The sequence below is a fragment of the Cibotium barometz genome, chromosome 25 (genome assembly GCF_041138505.1).
Source record: "Cibotium barometz isolate CiBa-2024 chromosome 25, ASM4113850v1, whole genome shotgun sequence".
NCBI lineage: Eukaryota > Viridiplantae > Streptophyta > Polypodiopsida > Cyatheales > Cibotiaceae > Cibotium > Cibotium barometz.
The window spans coordinates 29,331,884-29,353,842 of NC_141070.1; the positions used below are offsets into that span (position 1 = coordinate 29,331,884).

Genomic DNA, 21,959 nt, shown 5'->3' on the forward strand with positions numbered 1-21,959 from the left:
GGTTTGAGCATATGAAGCCTATGGATGTGAAAGGCTATGTGGAGACAGGAGATGATACCCAACATGCTACCACACATGTTGGAAGTATACCATTGGTTATGCACAATGGTGAAACAAAGTCTATGGCAGATGTCTTGTATGTGCCTTCTATTACAAAAAGTTTAGCCTCAGTTGGTCAAATGGTGGAACAGGGTTTACAGGTTCGTTTCAATGAGCATGGTTGCTTCGTTGAGGATTTCAAAAATGGATGTAGAGTCATTGCCAAAGGCAAGAAAGAAGGCAGGTTATTTAAGTTGGATGCTGGGATTCCTGAGTTGAAATCAGCCATGTTCTCTAAAAGTCGAAATGTGGTACAGGACATTGACATGTGGCATAAAAGGATTAGACATGTGAACATACAAAGGTTAAAGAACATGCAGGCAAGAGGCATTGTTAGTGGGCCAATGGGAATATGCATGTTTGTGATGCCTATCAGTTTGGAAAGCAGGCGAGGTTGCCGTTTCCTAAAGAAGGCAATATGAGCAGCAGGCCACTTCAGATAGTTCATAGCGATGTATGGAAAAGTTTATGGACTTCAAAGCTTTTGTAGAGAAGCAATATGGCTCTTGGATAAAATGTTTGAGGACAGATGGAGGTGGTGAATACACCTCACATGCTTTTGAGCATTTCTTGAGAAAGCATAGCATAAGAAGGCAATTAACTTGCAGGTACACACCTCAGCAAAATGGTGTTGCTGAGAGAAAGAATAGAGTCATTTGTGACGTGGCCAGGGCGATGCTCAATGAAAAGAGCATGGTAGACTATTATTGGGCAGAAGCATGTGCCACCACGGTGTATGTACTTAATAAGACACCCACAGCAGCCATACATGGAAGTACACCAGAGATGCGGCTTACAGGTTTTAGGCCAAACATTGGACACCTCAAAGTGTTTGGTTGCATAGCTTATGTACATGTGCCTGACGAGAGAAGGAGGAAGTTGGATCATAAGGCAGAAAAGTGTGTGTTTGTTGGTTATGCACAGGATCGCAAGGCATATAAATGTTACAATCCACAAACTAGGCAAGTGGTTATCTCACAAGATGTGGTGTTTGATGAACTTGCTAGTTGGTACAAAGCAAAGGATGAGGGTGTCATTGATTCCCTTGATGCTGATGTGCATGTGAACTTGCCACAAGCAAGTTCTATCTCTATGTCTGGGCCAACAGAGTTTGAGAGTAGCACTATACGTCCATGGTCAGGACGCTTGAGACATGAGAGTGTGAGCACTGGGAGTAGTGCTATGGATAAAGGGAAAAAGAAGGTTGAAGGAATTGGCATTACAGGTTATGAGTCGTTAAGTTCAGAGAGTTTGGATGAGGAACTTGGCATACCAGTTTTACGCACACCTGGTGCAAGGCAGGATAGATATGTGCCTCCACATGCTAGAGTGACAGGTGTTCAGAGTGATCCGCATGCATTGTGGAGATCCCAAAGGGTCAGGTATCCAGTTGACAGGTTGACATATCGTGATTTTGCTATGCATTACGCATATATGACCTCTTTGGTGAAGCATGTGGAATTTACATGATGCTATACAGAAGCTAGTGGGAAGCATGTATGGGAGAAGGCAATGGATGTTGAGATGGACGCGTTGGTTCATAATGAAACATGGGATTTGGTTGCCTTACCCACAAGGCAAAAATGTCATTGGTTGCAAATGGGTTTACAAGGTGAAATGCAAGTCAGATGGTTCCATTGAGCGCCATAAAGCGCGATTGGTAGCTAAGGGTTATGCACAAACCCAAGGCTTGGACTATGATGAAACATTTAGTCCAGTTGCAAAGATGGGAACAGTGAGAGCAGTCATTGCTATGGCTGCAGCAAATGGTTGGGAAATGCATCAAATGGATGTGAAAAATGCATTTCTAAATGGTGATCTTCAAGAGGAAGTTTATATGGCACAGCCAAAAGGATATGTACACCCGAGGTATCCCACTCATGTATGCAGATTAAAGAAAGCATTATATGGTTTGAAGCAAGCACCTCGTGCTTGGAGTGATAAGATAAGCATTATATGGTTTGAAGCAAGCACCTCGTGCCTGGAGTGATAAGATATGCCGATATCTTATCTCTCACTCTATGTGAAGAAAACACATCATGGGATTGTCTTACTTGTCATCTATGTGGATGACTTGATTGTCACAGGAGATCATGCTACAAATGTTATGCATGTTAAGAAGGCATTGAGTGGGTAGTTTGACATGAAAGACTTGGGTGAATTGAGATATTTTCTTGGGATTGAAGTGATCAAAGACCATGCAGGTACATGGTTAGTGCAACGCCAATATGCATTGGATATGTTGGCAAAATATGGGATGACAGGGTGTAAGCCAATGAGTACACCTTTGGAGCAGAATGTAAAGCTGCAGGCTGAATTTGGTGAAGAGTTGGATGATCCATCTATGTATAGAAAGATGGTTGGCAGTCTTATTTATATGACTATCACACGCCTGGATCTCAGTTATGCTGTGGGGCTAGTAAGCCAATTTATGCAGAGCCCCAGAAAACCTCATTTGGATGCAGTGAGATGCATTATGCGATATGTAAAGACCACTGCACATTATGGTCTTCTTTATGAGCATGGTAAAGGCTTGGATGTACATGGCTACACAGACGCAGATTGGGCAGGTAGCTCGTATGACAGGAGGTCTACTAGTGGTTATGCCTTTACATTTGGAAGTGCAGTGGTGAGTTGTACTGTTGCTTTATCTAGTACAAAGGCTGAATACAGGGGTGCAGCCACCATTGCTACATGTGAAGGAGTCTGGTTAAAGAGTCTCTTGGATGATTTGGGTGAGCCTATTGATGACAAGGTTGTCATTCATTGTGACAACATGAGCAGCATACAGTTGGCCAAGAATCCAATTTTTCATGCGCGAACCAAACACATAGACGTCCACTATCATTTTGTTAGAGAAAAAGTGCTGGATGGTACAGTGGATTTGCAGTAGTGGATTTGCAGTATGTGAAGACTAAAGAGCAGGTGGCAGACATCCTTACAAAGCCACTTAGCAGGGAGAAGTTTGAGTACTTCCGTACTATGTTGGGAATACGTGGGATGAGCTTGAGGGCGGGTGTTGAGAGCTTTGATAGCCCAAGCTCATCTACATCTTCATCTATGGTAGTACATCATGAGCTTGAGAGGGGCTGTTGAGATTTAAGCTCGATGTCAGCTTGTGCCAGCTGCACTATGTGCTGGCATGTTAGGTAGCAGCATGTGTGAGACATAAATGACCGCGTCCAGCTGGTCATAGTGTGTGGACATTAGCTAGGATTAGCTATGTGTGGACACAACACAAAGTGTGTGTTGTGTATTATGGATTATGGCTTTTATGCATTGTGTGAGAAGGGAGATGGCTTCCCTCTATGGTTAGGGTTTGCAATATACATTAGGGTTTGCTCCTGTGTGTGTGTCTTCTCTCCCTCTACCTGCTTTTCATCAACAACTAGTCAATTCAATTGAAAGGAATGTTTTTTTTGAGAGACACTAATGTTATACTCTTATCTAGAAATGAAACTAAGAAGCATACATTTCATTCCTTTTAATGGATACTTTAAAATAATACTTTTAATAAGCAAAAAAGACTTAGGCAAGGCATAAACATCATTAATGAAAGAAAAAACTCAAGAAAACCATCTTTTGAGTTCATGAATTGAAAAATTTTCATAAGTGTCCAAAGCATTTCCTAATTTGTTTAGAAGCATAAATAAATCACGATTAAAAAATATAATTTATGAAATTCTTTAGTCATGGAGCACTCATGTTAAGCATGAACCTATTGGATCATGAAGTTGTATGTCTAAAATATTAAAAATTTATCAGCCCCTTAAAGTGTATTTTAGGTTCTTAAAGATACGAAGCTCTTTTATAAAGGCACTCTATCAAATGCAATGCACTTTAAAAAAAGCATTGCAAATGGTTAACAAGGTCAACAAACACTATAATAATGAGAGACACATGTACTATAATTGATTGAAGAGTGGGATCACAATGAATTGTTGAGAAGTTGACTAATTCAGTACAAGCTCTTTTGAATGAAGAAATCCAAAGTTGACAAAGTTATTCAGTACAAGCTCTTTTGAATGAAACAATCCAAAATGAAGCATTAAATTCATCACACCACATTCATGCATGCATATATACATGTTCAAAAATTAGTAGCAAGTACCCTAGGAGTTATACACCATGACCATGCTTTGAATCGTACAATGAAGTAATGCATTGATACTTTTTCAAGTTTATCAACAACATTTGCATCTACACATATGAGCTTCAATGGTTTTTTGGGAGCTATTCTACAATCAATCATGATAAGGTAGGTTATTTGTTGCAACTTTCAAGAAAAATACATTTTATAGACATTAAGGAACCAAGCTTCTACTTATTTCCCTTAATTATTTAGATTACATCACTTATGAACTTGCATATTCAATTCTAGAGGCTTTAGCTCATTAACCTATACCAAATAAAAGGGAATCAACAATCTAAATAGGAGGAGAGTTAATTAGAAGGGAGGTTAATCGATTTAAAACCTAGCTACCATTTGCTAACACCCTTGTGAACTTTCACGAGTATTGGAAACACTATAGTGATAGAGACTCCATGAATACAATTACCACACTTTTCCAAATGTCCATGCTGTTATTAAGTGAAAAGAGGAGAACAATATTGGATAAGCATGGTCATGAGAGAATCATTGGCCAACTAGAAAAAATACTCTTAATTTGGACTAATTGGTGGAGATGGTGGAAAAATGCTTTAAGTCTATGATTCAATGATTAATCACAATTGTCTCAAAGTAATGTATGAGGAGGGGAAAAAAGATTGTTTAATTAATGACAATGTCTCAAAGTAATGTACGAGGAGGGGGAAAAAGATTGTTTGATTAATGATTAGCCTAATGACATAACATGGAAATAGGAAATAACTTACTATAACATAATGTGGAAATAAGAAATTCGAGAGCTTGTGTAAACCCAAATTTGCTAAATTGTAAAGATGGTGGTGAGTAAAGACTTACGGCAAACTCTAATTAGTGACTAATTACCCATAATTACTATACCAAGGGTGTAGATTTATTCCAATTAAGCTCATTTATGTATTTGGTAGAGGGGCTAAGTGGATCATTCTTTTTGCATACATCCACCATGCTTTCTATAAGGAGGAACACCGTGGTGGGTAGGTGATAGGACGTGTGAATCAAGCCCCATTTTACAATAAAGAAGCTATTTAAACTCCAGTATAGCAAGGCATATGCACATGTTTTTAATTGCTAAGTGGATCTCTTGCAGACTTTGGGCTTAAACATCATTGCTCGTGAGATGGTCCAGACGAGGGAAATTGCTCATCATACATTAGGCGACCACGATCGATCTCTCCTTTTTATGAGAAAGGAGCTAATGTGTAAACATCGTTTTCTACCCACTACATCAAAGAAGCCATGCGCCCGTGTGACCCTGAGCCTTTCTAAAAGAAGTTGGCTTTGAGCCCGAAGACACACATGCACACGTGTGACCCCGAAAAGAAGTTCGCTTTGAGCCCGAAGACACACATGCACACGTGTGACCAAACAAACCAGAAAGAAAAGAAAAATAAAACTGGGACGTTCGAGGTTATCCTGTTGGCGGATACGGCTATCCACATGGTGTTTATTCTGTAGACTTTCTGCTTACTCTTCTTTTAAAGATCTGTTTAGCTCTTACTCTCGATTAACTTAAACACATATCTTTGATTAGATTAAAACAAGCTAACTCGCCAGTTAAGCACATCAAATTAGGGTTTCAGAGTGCTTTGCAGAACTCTCAGTCATGCTACTGGTCTAGATAATGTTCTTACACTGTCGTTTTTGTGAGCACAGGTTGGATTTTTGGAGGCAAAAGTAGATTAAAGCTGTTTTGATCTCTGGTTTCAGAGGCCCTGAAGAAGGAAATGTGGATTTTTCAGGGTGTTGAAACTGCTTCTGAGGCAAACGGAATGGACAGGAACTGCGTGATCAATTGCAAATCTGGTGGTATTGTCTTATGTGTGGCTATCAAGGCCCATTAGTACATTCTCAAAGCCAGGGGATGGTCATAAACATGATTAGGGCACATCAATGTGTAGCTATCAGCATGATTAAGGCACATTAATGTATGGTTATTAGCATGATTAAGGCACATTAAGGCATTTTGAAAAACAGGGGCTAATGGTGGATAGCTGCTGTGTTGAGACCATTTAACACATGGATCAATGAACTCCTTTCATGAGCTTTCTTACGTTTGGCATATCACTAGACCTCTTTCATGCTGCCGGTTTAAGCAGACATATGGTATATAATTTATCTGGCATCACTGGAAACACGCCACATTGATTGCCCGCATGGGTATTGAAATGCGCTGCCTTCCTGCAGAAGGGGAGAGGGCTCATCCTTGCCCCAAGGAGGCACCTTTTGGGATCCTGATGTCGTCATTGCACTCAGTGAAAGACTTCATACTGCCTGTGGTCTCCTCCTCATTCGGGAAGACATTAATGGACTGCAACTCCAATCTGAGAATGGCACCAACAGATTCTGTTCTGGCATCAGTTAGTGCCGGGGAAGAGAATACCATATGCCAAGGCCCTTTGGAGGATAGCAGGCAAGCTATGCACAAAGAAAGTCATCCATCTCAGATTTTACCTCCAGATGGGACTCCAGGTGACCTGCCTCACAGCCACCATTTAGCTCTTTGTTTCGAAGGTCTCTCAAATCTATGGCTTCGGAGCGGGTTTATCCATTTTGCCAATGATTATGATGATTCAGGAGGCAAGAAGGCGCTCCAGGGCTTTACCTTTAAATCTGGATCACAGAAACTCTTTTCTGGCCTTTCAATGCAGGGTTTGTCAAGCATTGTCCCTATCTGCTGCCTAGCATTCAAATTGGATTCTGTTATTGGGAAAGCTTCTGATTCCGCATGCTTTGCAAACACTGAAGATTTATATGAGCAAAAGCCCTCATATGTGGCATCTCTTTTTCAGACAATGATGGAGCATTGCCTTTTTGCAAACTCAGTCATTTCCAAGCATGCAGGACAGGTGGTGCCATGGAACGACAACCTGGTCTATACTATTAACGACTCAAGGCAGAGAATGATGGGCTACTTGAATGAAAACTTTTGCATCAACGTGACAGTTGAGAACTATCAAATAGGCAGCTTCTTGCACAAGCAGGATACTAACAGCAAAGTGAAGCGCTCAAAGTGTCTTCAGTCAACATCTTTAGGGTTTGCACGAGTCGGAGGTGATCTCAACACAACTGTTCCGTCTGCTGCCAGTACAGACAGGCTTGCAACCCATAATCAAAGCAGCCTGCCAACAAACGAACAAGAGGAAAATCATCCTCCTACTACAGTGGGGCTTTTCAGAATGTCAATGCCGAATATTGAGAGGCTGCGCTCCACACTGTCGACAGTCTCGTTGACTGAGATTATGGAACTTGTTCCACAGTTGGGAAAGACATCTCAAGATTTTCCAGACAAGAAGAAGCTCTTCTCTGTGCAGGATTTCTTCAGGTATACAGAAGCAGAAGGTGAGTCATAAAACATCATCGGCATTCAAAAAACCAAGAGAGCTTTCACATTAATATTGAAGCATTAGGACAACTGTGTGCATGCATGTATATATGCGTGCATGTGCGTGCGTACGTGTGTGTGATTTTCAGGTCTCTCATGCAGAGGGTGCTTTCTGCATTGCACAAAGTCAAAATTACATAAGCTGGTGCTTATTGTGTGGAATTCACGAGTAGTACTCTCTGCTCATTTTCTTGAACGGTATTTTTTGGATCTTTCCTTGTATTTAAATGACTTGGTGTATAGGCCATAATTATGATGGATTTGTGCCGAGGCTTTTAACTCACCAAAGCAGCTTAAGTTGACTGGTTTTGTGAGAGCATTGTGCATTCAATCAATTGGCAGCAGGTAATAACTATCGATTATTGCACAGAAGCCAAAGTTATGGGAAACTGGAAAGAGAATATAAATGGAAAGGGAAACAAATTTTCAGAGAGGGCGGAAAAATTGCATGAGAAAGGGAGGTATAAGCTAGGGAGAAGAAAGGCGAAAGGGAGAGAGAGAGAAGGCGGGAAGGAAGGGAGAGGAGAAGAAATGAGATTGGTGATAAGAGTGGAAGAAGATTGTAGCTATTAGGCCTAAATGACAAGTGAAATGGTGGATTCTGAGGGAAAATGCCAGGTGTCATCAGGAAAATGGCTAACGGGACATGGCTGAAAGGCTCTGTATTGGAAGTGGAAATGGCTGAATTGGTCTAAATGCATGGTTCTTTGAACTTCTTTGAATGCGTTAGGGTGCACTAGGGAAGCATGGTTCTAAGACGTAGGATACCTAGAGGCGCCAATGACACTTAGGTTTGCATGCTCTCACAGAGATGTCACCCTACTGTTCCAGCATATGCTCACTTGCTAGTGATTATGCTGGGCATACCAGCACAACGTAGCCTTCTTAGCCGTACACGCATTCGGCCTTCGTTCAGCTTCACCAAGAGGAATCGACAAGTCGACCAGCTTCGCTAACATCCCAACATGCCCTCCTTGGCTCTGATACCATGTTGGAAAATGGGGGCCACTTCCCAAGAGGTCACCCATCCCAGTAGTGTTCACGCCACTGCTTGCTTAACCTCTGCCATTCTAATCCCTTTCAAGCCACGAAAAGTGGTGAAGGAAGGATGATAATGGTCCTACTCTTCTATTATTTATTTATGATCTCATTATCCCTGGCACTATGCATGTGGTATATAGATGGCTAGGCCATGATCTTCCAACAAATATTGTTCCCATTTTGATGGCTTGTCATGGCCATACGATTTGAGAACATTAAAGGCCAGTTGACTGTATATCTGTGTCTGACCATCTTTGTATGGATAAAATGCGCTAGACAACTGTAACTTAGTACCAAAGTTATTAAACAATGCTCTCCAACTTAGGATATCTATTTGAATTACTTGTCCGTGGTAAACCACAATGTCACAAGCACCTTGCACTGGAGTGCTATGTGACACACTGGCTCTACATCAGTGCACCATTCATCAGAAGGATTTATCTTTTTAGGAATATTTTGTCGCATGCTGTGGCCCCAATCCGGGACATGTCAGGCCCAAGCTATGTAGGTCAGTCTCCACAGCCTTAGAGAGTCTCCATGTGTGAGTCCTCTTAACCCACTTGGAGAATTTATCAGATAGTCCATGTAGTGTCAGCCTTGGTAGTATTAGGTATGCATCAGTAAGCATTTAGAGGCTAAGTGCATGATAAAGGATGCCTATGGGCCGGCCCATGGCCACAAACTTCAATCGACCGCCTGTGTGGGATTGTTTACAGCCCTATGAGCCAGCCGACAGCAGTAGCAACTGCTGGCCAGGACTGGGACTCAGTCGACAGCACCATATGCTTCACAGCAGCAGTCGGCCAGTATGTGTGCTTAGTCGGTCAGCATTAATCACAACATTTTTTGCGAAGTGTAGCATTATTATTAGCATTTAATGCTAATTACAACCCTCTGTCATCCATCCAACTTTGGCAACCCTTTTCACTGAAAACCCGGCCCGGTCTCCAAAACCACTCTGCCTCTGAATAATATCTATGCATCTGTTCCCTCCTGTCCCCAATCCATTCTTGCCCTGACTCTGAACACTGTCTTGGTCTTCATTCCTGAGAAACGAGTCTGGCACTCTCACATCACCCCTTTGAGGATAATCCTCCCTTGGGACCACTCGCACTTCCGTGTCTTTGGGAGTGATGCGTATGTACATATTCCGAAGAAGCAGAGGGGGAAGCTTGACTCCAAGTCCCGCAAGCTGGTATTTGTGGGGTATAACTCTCTTTCCAAGGGATACAAGTTGTATGATCCACATAGGAACGAGATTGTTGTCAGCCGGGATGTGGTCTTTGATGAGCATGTTCCAGCATCCACTGTCGAGGAGCCGCCACTTCTTGGAGATCAAGAGGAGTCTGATGATGATTCCCAGACTATCATTCCAATTGATCCACCTCAGTCATCACAGGAGGTTGAGCCCGCAGCTGGAGTATAGCCCCCGCGACCACACGAGGCTCCACGATCTGTTCGAGTACCTAGGTGGTTGTTAGACACCCTTCGGGAGTCAGGTGTTACGGAGCTACCCTCCGAGTGGACCACAGAGGACGGCCCTCGAAGATCACATCGAGTCCGAGATAAAAGCAACACAGCGGAGCTTCTTCAGGTGAACTATGCTTTGATGTCTCGTATCATGCGGGATAAAGAGCCCACTTCCGTAAAGGAAGGCCTTTCACAAGATACTTGGAGGAAAGCCATGCAGGTGGAACTTGATGCCATCGAGAAGAACCAGACTTGGGTGTTGGTACCGAGGCCGTCGAAGCGGTCTGTCATTGGTGTCAAATGGGTCTTTAAGACCAAATATGTGTTTGATGGGTCGGTGGACAAACACAAAGCCGGGCTTGTGGCTAAAGGTTATGCTCAGCGGCCAGGCATCGACTACGAGGATACCTTTGCACCGACAGCGCGGATGTCCACGATTCGGACCGTTCTTGCCCTTGCTTCTTCTCAGAGGTGGCCCGTGTATCAAATGGATGTAAAATCTGCGTTCCTTAATGGTGACCTGCAGGAGGAGGTGTACGTTGAGCAGCCTCCAGGCTTTATTGTTCCAGGATCTGAAGGGATGGTTTACAAGTTACGTAAGGCCTTGTATGGTCTTAAGCAAGCTCCCAGGACTTGGAATCAGAAGATTGATTCCTTCTTTATTCGGACTGGATTTCAGAGATCGGTTGCAGATCCGAACCTGTATCTCTTCCGGGAACGCGGCATGGTCACGCTTATCATCCTTTATGTGGATGATCTCATTCTCACCGGCGGTCGTGTGGAGCACATTGGAGTGACGAAGGCTGCCTTGTCAAAGGAGTTTGAGATGACCGACTTAGGCTTACTCCACTCCTTTTTGGGATTGGAGATCTGGCAGACCCAGAGGGGGTTTTTCGTCTCTCAGCAGCGGTATGTTCATGAGTTGCTTGAGGCCTTTGGGATGGAGAACTGCAAGCCTATTACTTCGCCGATGGACCCGAACACAAAGTTAACCGTTACTGATCCTTGTGAGCCAGTTGATGCCTCGCAGTACAGGAAGATGGTTGGTTCATTGATCTGGTTGCTGAACACCAAATTGGACTTGAGCTTCTCCGTGGGGCTGTTAAGCTCTTTTATGCAGACGCCATTGAAGTCTCATTGGGACGTAGGATTGCGGATCTTGCGGTATCTGCAGAGTACGAAGGATCTGGGACTCTTTTACACAGGAGGAAATGGACTCAGGCTCCAAGGTTGGAGTGACTTAGATTGGGGAGGAGATCCAGACACGAGTTTTACCCTCGGCTCAGGAGCAGTTTCTTGGAGCAGCAAGAGGCAACCAACTATTGCCCTTCCTTCGACAGAGGCAGAGTACCGGGCTGCTTGTGGTGCTACTTGTGAGGTTGTATGGCTGCGGAGGCTGCTAGGCGAGATTGGGTTTCCACAGAGGGAGCCCACAAACATCCAGTGCGATAACCAGAGTTGTATAGCTATTGCTCGGAACCCGGTTGTTCATGCCCGGACCAAGTATAGAGATACAATATCACTTTGTACGTGAGAAGATCTTGGCTAGTGACATCTTGCTACTTTATTGTGCGACGGAGGACAATGCGGCGAACCTCTTCACGAAGTCTCTACCACAGGCTACGCTCAGGCGGCACTCCAACTCCCCACGGTTGGTTTCACAGCCAGGAGCTGAGAGGGGGTGTTAGAAGTCATCTCCTGTCTATAATTATACACCAGGGCCTCTGTTGTGGGTGTGCCCGCCCTGTATAAGGTGTTTTATCATTTTTCCACACTCCCCGTATTTTTCCCTATTTTTTCCCATTTTTTCTAGTGGTGGGGAGGGTAGCCAGAGGTTGGCAGGAGCACTCCAGGGCTGGCCGATTGTCCCAACAGCAGTCCTGTGGCTGGCCGACTGCACACAGGTGATGCGTGGGCTACTGGACTGCTGGCCGACCGCATTCACTCAGTCGTGGACACTTCTGTTGCTGGCCGACTGCATTTATGCAGTCGTGGGCATCTTTTATGCTGGCCGACTGCTCTCCCAGGGGCATATATATAGGCCCCTTGCCCCCACCACTTATTCATTCAGTTTTCTCGGGATCTTGTGTATAGAGAAGAGTTTACACACCTATCTCTCTGTGTTTCTTGTGCTGTTTATTTTCTGCAGTCTACTTGCTCTTGTCTACCCAAGTTTGGTTATCATTTTCGCTGCATATTCTGACAACATACTATGGAGCCCCTGTGAACGGGTCTACATGTAGACTCGACCAATGCTACCACCAAGTGACCGCTTCCCCTAAAAGGTGAGGTGCCACCAGGTGGACTCGATCTTGTGGATCTTAGCCAAAGGAAAATATGCGACAAATTGATGAATAAATTGTAATACAGCAGCATGATCACACTTACCATCATACTTACTGAAGTTCGGTTGAGCTCGTATGACAGTGGTGGTTGGGGTGGTGGAGGAACTTGCGCCTTGGTTCGCCAGTGTAGGAAGAAGAGACAAAACATTCGGCTACATAGCAGTTATTAACAGCTGATTTTGGAGTTGCATAGCCTCACGATTAAGCCTTTCTCGGGTAGCTTGGTCTACCTGCTTTCGGTTTTCTTCATCCCTGCGTTTAGCTTCCTAGGCCCTTCGTTCATCCTCACAGTCAGCTTCTTTGGCTAGCCGTTCTTTGTGCCGTCTGCTCCATAAGAAGAAATAATTTTTGGGCTTTTATGCTTCTTCTTTAGCTTTTTCAACTACTGCTTTGGCTTTTTCAACCTCTTCTTTAGCTTTTTTTTCTTGTGCCGCTTTTTCTTCTTTGGCTTCAATTTGCTACCTTAGCTTGTTTTGCTCCAAGAGCAATCTGTGAAATCTTCAATGCTTGGCGGAAGTATTTCTTAGGAGGTGTGTCTTCCCTGTAGAACTCTTCTTCAATATCCTCCTTGTAACTTGGTGACGATGTCTCTCCTGACATTGTGGAGGCTTGGGTTGTCATGTGCAAGAAATGCCATGACCATTCTTAGAGGCTAATCCAGAAGGGGCAGCCAAGAAAAACATCAGTAGAGCCAGGACATGGAGCACAAAGTACAATGAGGACTTGGAGAAGAACCCAGAAGATGCTGTCAGCTGAGTACAGAACCTGTCGGCTGCATGGAGGAAAAACAGGCGCTTCAGCATTTTTATTATGAGGGTCCAATCGGCCAGCCGACTGCTGGTTGGCTAGCAATTCAATATTCCAAAGGGGCTATATAAGGCCTAGAGTGCTCATCCATTCCTTTAGGGAATAGGTCCAAGTTAGGACTAGATTTTGGTGTCTATCACCTTTTGTATGAAGGCAACCTAGGGCTGCAGATTTAGGTACCTTTTTGTACCATCAGAATATACTGAATTTTCCAGCATATCTCTCTCTCTCTCTACTCTCTCTTCATGTCTGCGTTTTGCATCAACATGTTTCCATAGTGTTTAGGGCTGAAAGAAGACCCCTAGAGCTTCCGCGTGTTACATTGGTATCAAAGCATCAGGCGCAGCAAAGCTAAACACTGATTCGGTCCCATATGATGGTGTACAGGTCCAAGGTACAGGAAAGTATACGGATACGAAGCCCAAGGCAAGGAACACAAAATCGGGAAGAGCTCCCAGGAGGTTTGTTGGTGGTGTTCCACAAAGCCAGAGGGGATGGCAGTCCTGTGAGCCAGATAGGTTCTCAGGCAAACATCGGGTTTCCTGCCAAGGTATGCCTCAAATGAAGTCATATGGGGTACTGAAGTCGTCGGAGATCGGTTGATGGTATGGATAGCCGTGGCCACAGCCTCACCCCAAAGTGGACGAGGAAGATCACGATGCTCCAGCATGGTCCTCGCTTTCTCCACCACAGTCCTGTTCTTGCGTTCAACAACTCCATTCTCTGAAGGCGATCCAGTATTGGCCAGTTCCCTTTTGATGCCATGATCTGCACAAAATCTGAAAAATACAGTCGAGGAGAATTCACCTCCTTTATCAGCCCTAAGAGTCTTAACCTGAAATCCAGACTCTTTCTCCACCATCACGTGCCAATCCTTGAACCGTGCAAAAGCTTGGTCCTTCTAGGAAAGAAAGTAGACCCACGTGAATCTGGTACAATCATCAACAAGCAGCATAAAGTAGAGAGATCCTCCCAAAGATGGTATCTGCTGAGGTCCACACAAGTCAGTTGAATCAACTCCAATGGTTTCGAAGCCTGCCTGGAAGCCTGCTTCAGAAAGGATTCCCTGTGCTGCTTACCACGTATGCAAGAACTGCAACGTCCTTGCCTACTACCAACATCTGGCAAGCCAACCACCATCTGGTCCCGAAAGGTGCGCCTCAAAGCATCCACATTTAAGTGGCCAAAACGAAAGTGCCACAAATCTCCGACCTGAGAACCTGTCAATGTGGAGAGTGCAGAGAGCTTGTAGATACCATTCTCCACACCGCCTTCCCAAACAACCTGGCCAGTCTCACGGTCCCTTAGAGCAATTGAATGCTCCTCAAATTCCACCTGAAAGCCAGTCTTGCATACCTCATGCACAGACAGAAGATGAAAACCCAGAGCAGGGACATAAAGAACATGGGAAACATGCTTGCCCCCCTTGCCGTCAGGAATAATCTCCATCTGGCCCTCACTATGTATCGGAATAGTGGAGTTATCGCCAATAAAGATGCGACCTGACTTCCGTTTCAGATCCAGAAAGAAGTCACGGGATGGAGTCATGTGCTTGGAAGCACCACTGTCGAGAATCCATTCCCGGGTATCCTTCGCGGTGAAGCCAACTGCCTCCTCGCTCGAAGATGATGAAGCATCGGAGTCCACCATCTCTAAGTGCACAAATGCCGGAGTCTTTGCAGCTAAGGCTGAAGAATCAGCACTCTTCCGTGTCCGCCTAGGGCACTTCCTCCAGTAGTGACCTTTCTCGCCACAATCATTACAAGATCTTTCGGCCTTCAGCTTCTCTCGTTCTGAATCAGGCTTCTTCTCAGAAGACTTCTCCGGTGAAGCCTTCCCTTTGCCCTTGTTGTTATTCCGGCCTTTTGACCGTTGGCCAATTAAGGCCTCCGAACCTCCGCTGTGAGGAGGGTTCGTGAAACGTTCCTCCTGGTCCAAGACCATTGGCACAAGCTCCTCCCAGGTTATGGTGCTGAGCCTGCCACTCGTAATCAACGAGGAATAGAAAGCAGAATATTGAGCCGGCAAGTGGGAAAGCAAAGTGATGGCCATGTCTTCAGATGATATCTCTTTCCTAGCTTGTAGGACTTCCTGCTGAAGGGCCTGCAGCTTGTTGATGTGTTCCCGCATCGTTGAGGACTTTGCAGGGTTCATAACCCGCATCTGCACTTTCAAGGAGATCCGTTTCATGGATGATACCCTGTTATACAAAGAAGCCAAGTGCTCCCATATGCCTCTCGCCAGCGTCATGTGCTTCACATGATTGATCACTTGTGGTGTGCAGTTGAGGAAAATAAATGACCGGACCCTGGCGTTGACACGATCCCACATGTGTGCCTGTGCCTCGCAGTCCTTCCTCGTCGACAGTAACTCCCCTTCCTCAGCTTTCGGCCGTGGAACCCTGATGATGATAAAATCAGCAAGGTTATATGACTCTAGCACCGACTCCATCATGACCTTCCAAATGCCGTAATTGGACCCGTCCAACTGACGATCCACTGGGAACGTGGGGAGAGTCGGAATCTTCACGTGCTTCTCAGCTATCTCTAGTAAATCTGCCATCGCGGAGAGTAACCTGAAAGGGTGGGTGGGTGGGAAAAAAAAATCTGTAAACCTGCAAGTGGCTGTCCAGCACCTTAGCCCGCCTTCCTCTTGCACCTTCTCTTCCCGTACAGCCCAAAACAGTCCACCAATCAGCAGCGTAACGCTCCCCCTCTTGCTCAGAAAAAACTCCCAAGATCTATCTCGAGCCTAGGGCTCTGATACCATGTCAGAATATGCAGCGGAAATGATAACCAAACTTGGGTAGACAAGAGCAAGTAGACTGCAGAAAATAAACAGCACAAGAAACACAGAGAGATAGGTGTGTAAACTCTTCTCTATACACAAGACCCCGAGAAAACTGAATGAATAAGTGGTGGGGGCAAGGGGCCTATATATATGCCCGTGGGAGAGCAGTCGGCCAGCATAAAAGATGCCCACGACTGCATAAATGCAGTCGGCCAGCAACAGAAGTGTCCACAACTGAGTGAATGCAGTCGGCCAGCAGTCCAGTAGCCCACGCATCACCTGTGTGCAGTCGGCCAGCCACAAGACTGCTGTTGGGACAGTCGGCCACCCCTGGAGTGCTCCTGCCAACCTCTGGCAACCCTCCCCACCACTAGAAAAAATGGGAAAAAATAGGGAAAAATACGGGAGTGTGGAAAAATGATAAAACACCTTATACAGGGCGGGCACACCCACAACAGAGGCCCTGGTGTATAAATATAGACAGGAGATGACTTCTAACATATGTATGGGACACCTTTGTGTCCGACCTAAAGAAAATGTTTCTCCCTTTGGCCAACCTTTTATAAACTATCCCAAAATGGGTTATCCGTGCTAACTTACTCTAATAAAATAATCATGTCGGCACAACAGTTAGGTATATCTGAGGAGGATAAATTGAAACAATTCATTAGAGGTCTGGATACGAACATTAGGTTTATTGTACGTAATTTTGAGCCACAGTCTTATGACAGGGTTCTCACTCTTGCTCAGAATCAGGAAATGATGCTGAACGGAGGTAAGCCCAAGCAACCCTAGTCTAGCTCCAAATCCCAACAATCATCCACAACCCAACAGTCATCATCTTAGGGGGTGGAGGGGGCTCAGAATAGCAAAGATAATAAGAAAGAATCCTAGAGCACTTCAAGAGGCAAGAAGGATAAAACCTTTGCGCCTAAGAAAACACCTGAGGAAAAGTCCAAGGAGGGCATCACTGGTGGATATCTCCAACCAGAAGAGCAAACGTGGTATAAGGTGGAGAACATATGTTTCTTCTGCCACACCGTGGGGCATGGTAAAAAAGATAGTACCAAGTGGTAGTAGCCACCGCAATAGCTACAGCTACACCTCCTGCATCGGCCACCAATGCAATCCAACTCTTGCCTGCCTTAAATGCCATACCCACAGTGGTGTTTGATGATAAGCAGGAGGGTGAGGTTGGGGAGCAAAAGGAAGCTCTCATTCGTGCTTATGGCACAGCAAAGGGACAACAATTTATTGTTCTCTTTGATATGGGCAGCTCTGAGGATGCCATTTCTCCTCGGTTGGCCATTTCTCCTCGGTTAGCTAAAAAGATGAGTTGTACTCTTGTACCCCATCATCTGGACACAGACGGGTTCACACCCGGTCTTCGCACACACATCTCTCATAAGGCTCACCAATTCTCATTCATGGTTCAAAAGGCCACATTTCAGCGAGACTTCATTGTCTCACCTCTTTTGGGGTGTGATATGATTCTCGGCATTCAGTTGTTTAGTGAGTATGCACCCATTCCTGATTGGAGGCACGATTGTTGATGGTGTTCCTGAGCTTGTCCTAATTCTCGGGGATAGGAGCATTCCTGGTATTCCCCTAATCTCACACATCCAAGCCCAACGAGCTATCAGAAAAGGAGCCGAGTATGCATTGATTTATGTCCGTAGCCAGTAGTTTGCTGTGCAGTCAGCAACCCCATTAACACTAAAGTTGGATGGTCTCCTAGCACAATTTCAAGACATCATGCTAAAGGATGATCTTCCACTACAGCTCCCACCCAGTTTTGAGAATCATTGCATGGAGTTGGTCCCTGGGATAGAATCACCTAGTAAGTTCCCCTATCGCCTTTCGAAAGGCACTGGAGAGCGAACTGGAGCAACACCTTTCCCAGCTACTGCATGTTGGAGATTGACTTGGCTTATGTGCCTACACATGCCAACATAGTAGATGGGTTTACAAAGCCTCTTTTGAGGGAAAGTTTGAAGCTTTCTGCAGAGCTTTGAGCTTACAGCCTCTACCAGGGTAGTCTGCTACACCCTGTCTTCATTCACACCATTCACTTGAGGGGGGTTTGTTGGTCATGACCACTCCCGGCTAGTTCAGGTGTGAACCTAGCTTACTCACGGGCACTTTTTCCCTATGGCGGGACACAGGTTTTTTCCCCATGTGAGCACACTTATGTGTGTTGGGCACCTTGTCCTAGGATTTTATATGTACAGGCCACATCTTGGGCACCTTTGGGCCCCTTTTGGGCTGTTCAAACAGCCCAAATCTGACCTTTCACCTCCTTTATATAGGGATAGGATGGCAAGTCGTTTTCAGGTCGGTCATCCATTTTCAGGTCATAAAACATCATAAAAAATAACATAAAACATGTTCATATGGAGCCCAACAAGTGTCCCAACCATTGGGCCATATCTTGGGCACCTTTGGGCGCCTTTTGGGCTGTTCAAACAGCCCAAATCTGACAAATATCTGCTCCTCATCTTGCCTAAGAGGCAGCTGCAAGTAAGATCCATGTCCATGTGGCGCTCTCAGATGTGATGCACATGACATCCCCTCTTGCTAAACTAGAAGCACCGGGTTACTCCATACACCTTTGGTCCGATTCTGTGCCGGTCCAATTGTGGCTCCACTCCATAACTACCAGCTCCTTGTTCTGTCCAAGCTCTTTCGCTTGGTTTTCAAGTTCTCTTGGTTCGGTCTCTAGGTCTTCTACTTCACCTGTCACCTCATCCTCGTCCTCATCGTCATCGGTTTCAGAGAGACTCTTCTGAAGCTCCTCACACACTCAACCTCCTCCGAACGGGATTCGGAGAGTTCTGCCTCCTCCAGAACTTTTGCGCTGATCTCACCCTCCTCCCATCTAGATTCAAAGAGATCCAACAAGTGTCCGAACACATCTTGGGCACCTTTGGGCGCCTATTGGGCTGTCCAAACAGCCCAAATCTGACAAATATCTGCCCCTCATCTTGCCTAAGAGGCAGCTGCAAGTAAGATCCATGTCCATGTGGTGCTCGCAGATGTGATCCACATGACATCCCCTCTTGCTAAACTAGAAGCATCGGGGTACTCCATACACCTTTGCTCCAATTCAGTGCCAGTCCAATTGTGGCTCTGCTCCATAACCACTAACTCCATGATAAGCACTTTCGCTTGGTTTTCAAGTTCAATTGTGGCTCCGCTCCATAACCACTAACTCCATGATAAGCACTTTCGCTTGGTTTGGTCTCTAGATCTTCTACATCACACGTCACCTCATCCTCATCCTCATTCTCATCGGATTTAGAGACTCTTCTGAAGCTCCTCACACACTCTCAACCTCCTCCAAATGGGATTCGGAGAGATCCACCTCCTCGAGAACTTTTGAGCTGATCGAACCCTCCTCCAAACTAGAGTCAAAGAGATCCACCTGTTGGCTCTCTTGTTTCAACCGTATGAACACTATAGCATGTGAGAACTCTGTTCAAATAGAATCCTTCCTTTGGTTATGTTTGGAGTCCTCTTCTGTACACATATATTTCTCCTCTTCGATATGTAGGCTCGGCAACTCATCCTCTAGCATGGTGTCTTCATAAGAAGCTTCTTACTCCATACCTTTATATTCCATCTCGAATGGTCTCTACCTCGGCGTCTTCCAACGGTATACTCCTTAATTGGGGGGCAAACCTCCAATGCCATCTCTTGCCTTGGAAGCTCGGGGGCACCCTTGTGACCTCCCTCCGGTTGAGTTTTAAGCTCCGTCGAATCTTCCGCTCTTGGGCCTATGTCACCTTTCGTCAATTCCACTCTCAAGCTTGGATCTCTCTTTACTTTGACACATTGCCATCTCGTTCTCCAACACTTTCACCAACTTGGAAATTTCCCAGTATGAAAGGGGTCTGGTGGATTCCAAGACGTCTAAATATTTGGAAAGTACAATCCTAGGAATGGGGGACCAATACAAAAGATCTAGCGCCTGAAGCTTGGTCTAGGCGCTCGAGATGGTTCCTTAGACATAGAAATGGGTATTGGAGCTCAAGTGTCAAGTGGAAAGCATGTATGGCATGCTTTCGAGGATTTGGGAGAGATCTAGTATGGCAAGCTTCCGAGGATTTGGGAGAGATCTAGTATTGAAACATGCTTCTACATGGTGCGCACATACGTTTCTAATAAGGTGGAATACAAAGGATCACACTCCTAAAATCCAAGAGGGTTACTATTTTTGGACAACCCTCAATGGAAATTATGTTCGTGTCATTACGTCCATAAGCTAAGCAAATGGGGGGACTTGCTGGAGCACTTTTGACAGAATGTCTACGAGTTGAGATATTTTTTGACATGAAGTTTATGGGGGACCAACTCTTAAATTGGGACATGTGGCAGGACTGTAGATCAAAGTGAGACAAGTGGCCTCACACTTGTCATCTCAGCTCTACACTTGTCATTACAGCTTTTACTTGCCATTCTAGCTCATGAGAGCCTCCGAATCTATAAATTGGAGCCCTCTCTTCATTTGAGCAAGTTCTACTGCCGCAAACTAGCCTCTACCATCTTGACAACTTTTCTCTATTCTTGGTGGTTCTCTACTCCAAGGTTATGGCTCTCTACCGCAGCTATAGGTTGCACTAATTCTCTATTCTTGGTGGTTCTCTACTCCAAGGTTATGGCTCTCTACCGCAGCTATAGGTTGAGCAAGTTCTACTGCCACAAACTAGCCTCTACCATCTTGACAACTTTTCTCTATTCTTGGTGGTTCTCTACTCCAAGGTTATGGCTCTCTACCGCAGCTATAGGTTGCACTAATTCTCTCTCTCTCCCAGAGTATATCCATGGTACCATTGTATCACTTTTGGTCTTATAGGCCCTTGGGGTCTTCCGTAGACATTAATATAACTTTCTTTTCTCTCTCTCTCTCTCTCTCTCTCTCTCTCTCTCTCTCTCTCTCTCTGAGGCTGCCCATGGAGTATACCCATTGTTGGGGATTGTTTTAAAGGCTTCCATCGCAAAAAATATTAAAGGAGAGGGTATTTAATCATTGTATCATGAATTTCATTAATTGGGCATTTATCTTCTTTATTGGTTATATATGGACAGCCATTGGACACTTGCTATTGCCATCGGGAACGAAATTGAGCCATTGGGCACTTGCTATTGCCATGGGGTATTGTATGTGAGGCACATTGGTGTATGGACAGCTTTATGGGCCTATGATTAAGCCATATGGGCTTATGGACAGCTTTATAGACTTATAATTCAGCCATATGGGTTTATGGACAGCTATGTGGGCTATTGGATAAGCTATGTTGGTTGGTATCCACACGGAACATACATATTCTTGGCATTTTCATGGGGCTTGTTGATGGCAGCCCATGTATATGAATTATTCATGGTTGTATGTGGATAAATCTGGAGCATGTGCTCCCCCAAATCTTGTACATTATATTTTCTCCTCGGGTAATAAAATACTCCAAAGGGGGTATGGGGCGGCCGTTCCGGCCTCTATCTGGTGGTGTACGTTTAAGGTTGTTGCCAATTTAAGTTTTTTATTGCATTAATGGTCCAGTGTTTTGTGAAACTCCTGCCAGCCCACTCGGAGTTACATTGGTATCAGAGCTTTGGCTCTTGCATACTCGTTTTTGAAGACGATCCTATTGAGGTATAAACATTGGCTATTAGTGTAGTTGAATATTACGAGCTTATCTGCTTATGGAAGCAGACATCCATCATGAGTAGCGCGAGTAGAAGAATGTGTGTGTTATGGATATATGAGTTCGTGTAATCTATTTGAAAGAACGCGGAACTGTAGAGTACCACGCGCAGAGTGGAGGCGCAGCACACGGACGACGACCAACAACCAGCTGGGCCCCGCCTCATCGGAAGATCC

At 45.0% G+C, this 21,959-nt stretch overlaps 1 protein-coding gene across 5 annotated transcripts in view; it reads left to right on the top strand.

Moving 5' to 3' along the window:
* The first annotated feature begins 5,535 nt into the window (after window positions 1–5,535).
* The window catches only part of LOC147624440 (calcium-dependent mitochondrial ATP-magnesium/phosphate carrier protein 2-like), a 30,715-nt gene continuing 14,291 nt past the window's right edge, over window positions 5,536–21,959 (top strand). Inside the window, exons 1-2 of one of the 5 annotated variants that reach the window (XM_086819427.1) lie at window positions 5,536–5,686; window positions 5,900–7,585. In XM_086819427.1, coding sequence (XP_086675553.1) covers window positions 6,400–7,585 — 1,186 coding nt within the window. In that variant the 5' untranslated portion in view covers window positions 5,536–5,686; window positions 5,900–6,399. Of the gene's footprint in view, window positions 7,586–21,959 lie in introns of all 5 variants that reach the window. The other 4 variants (XM_086819429.1, XM_086819430.1, XM_086819431.1 and 1 more) reach the window with 4 other exon arrangements.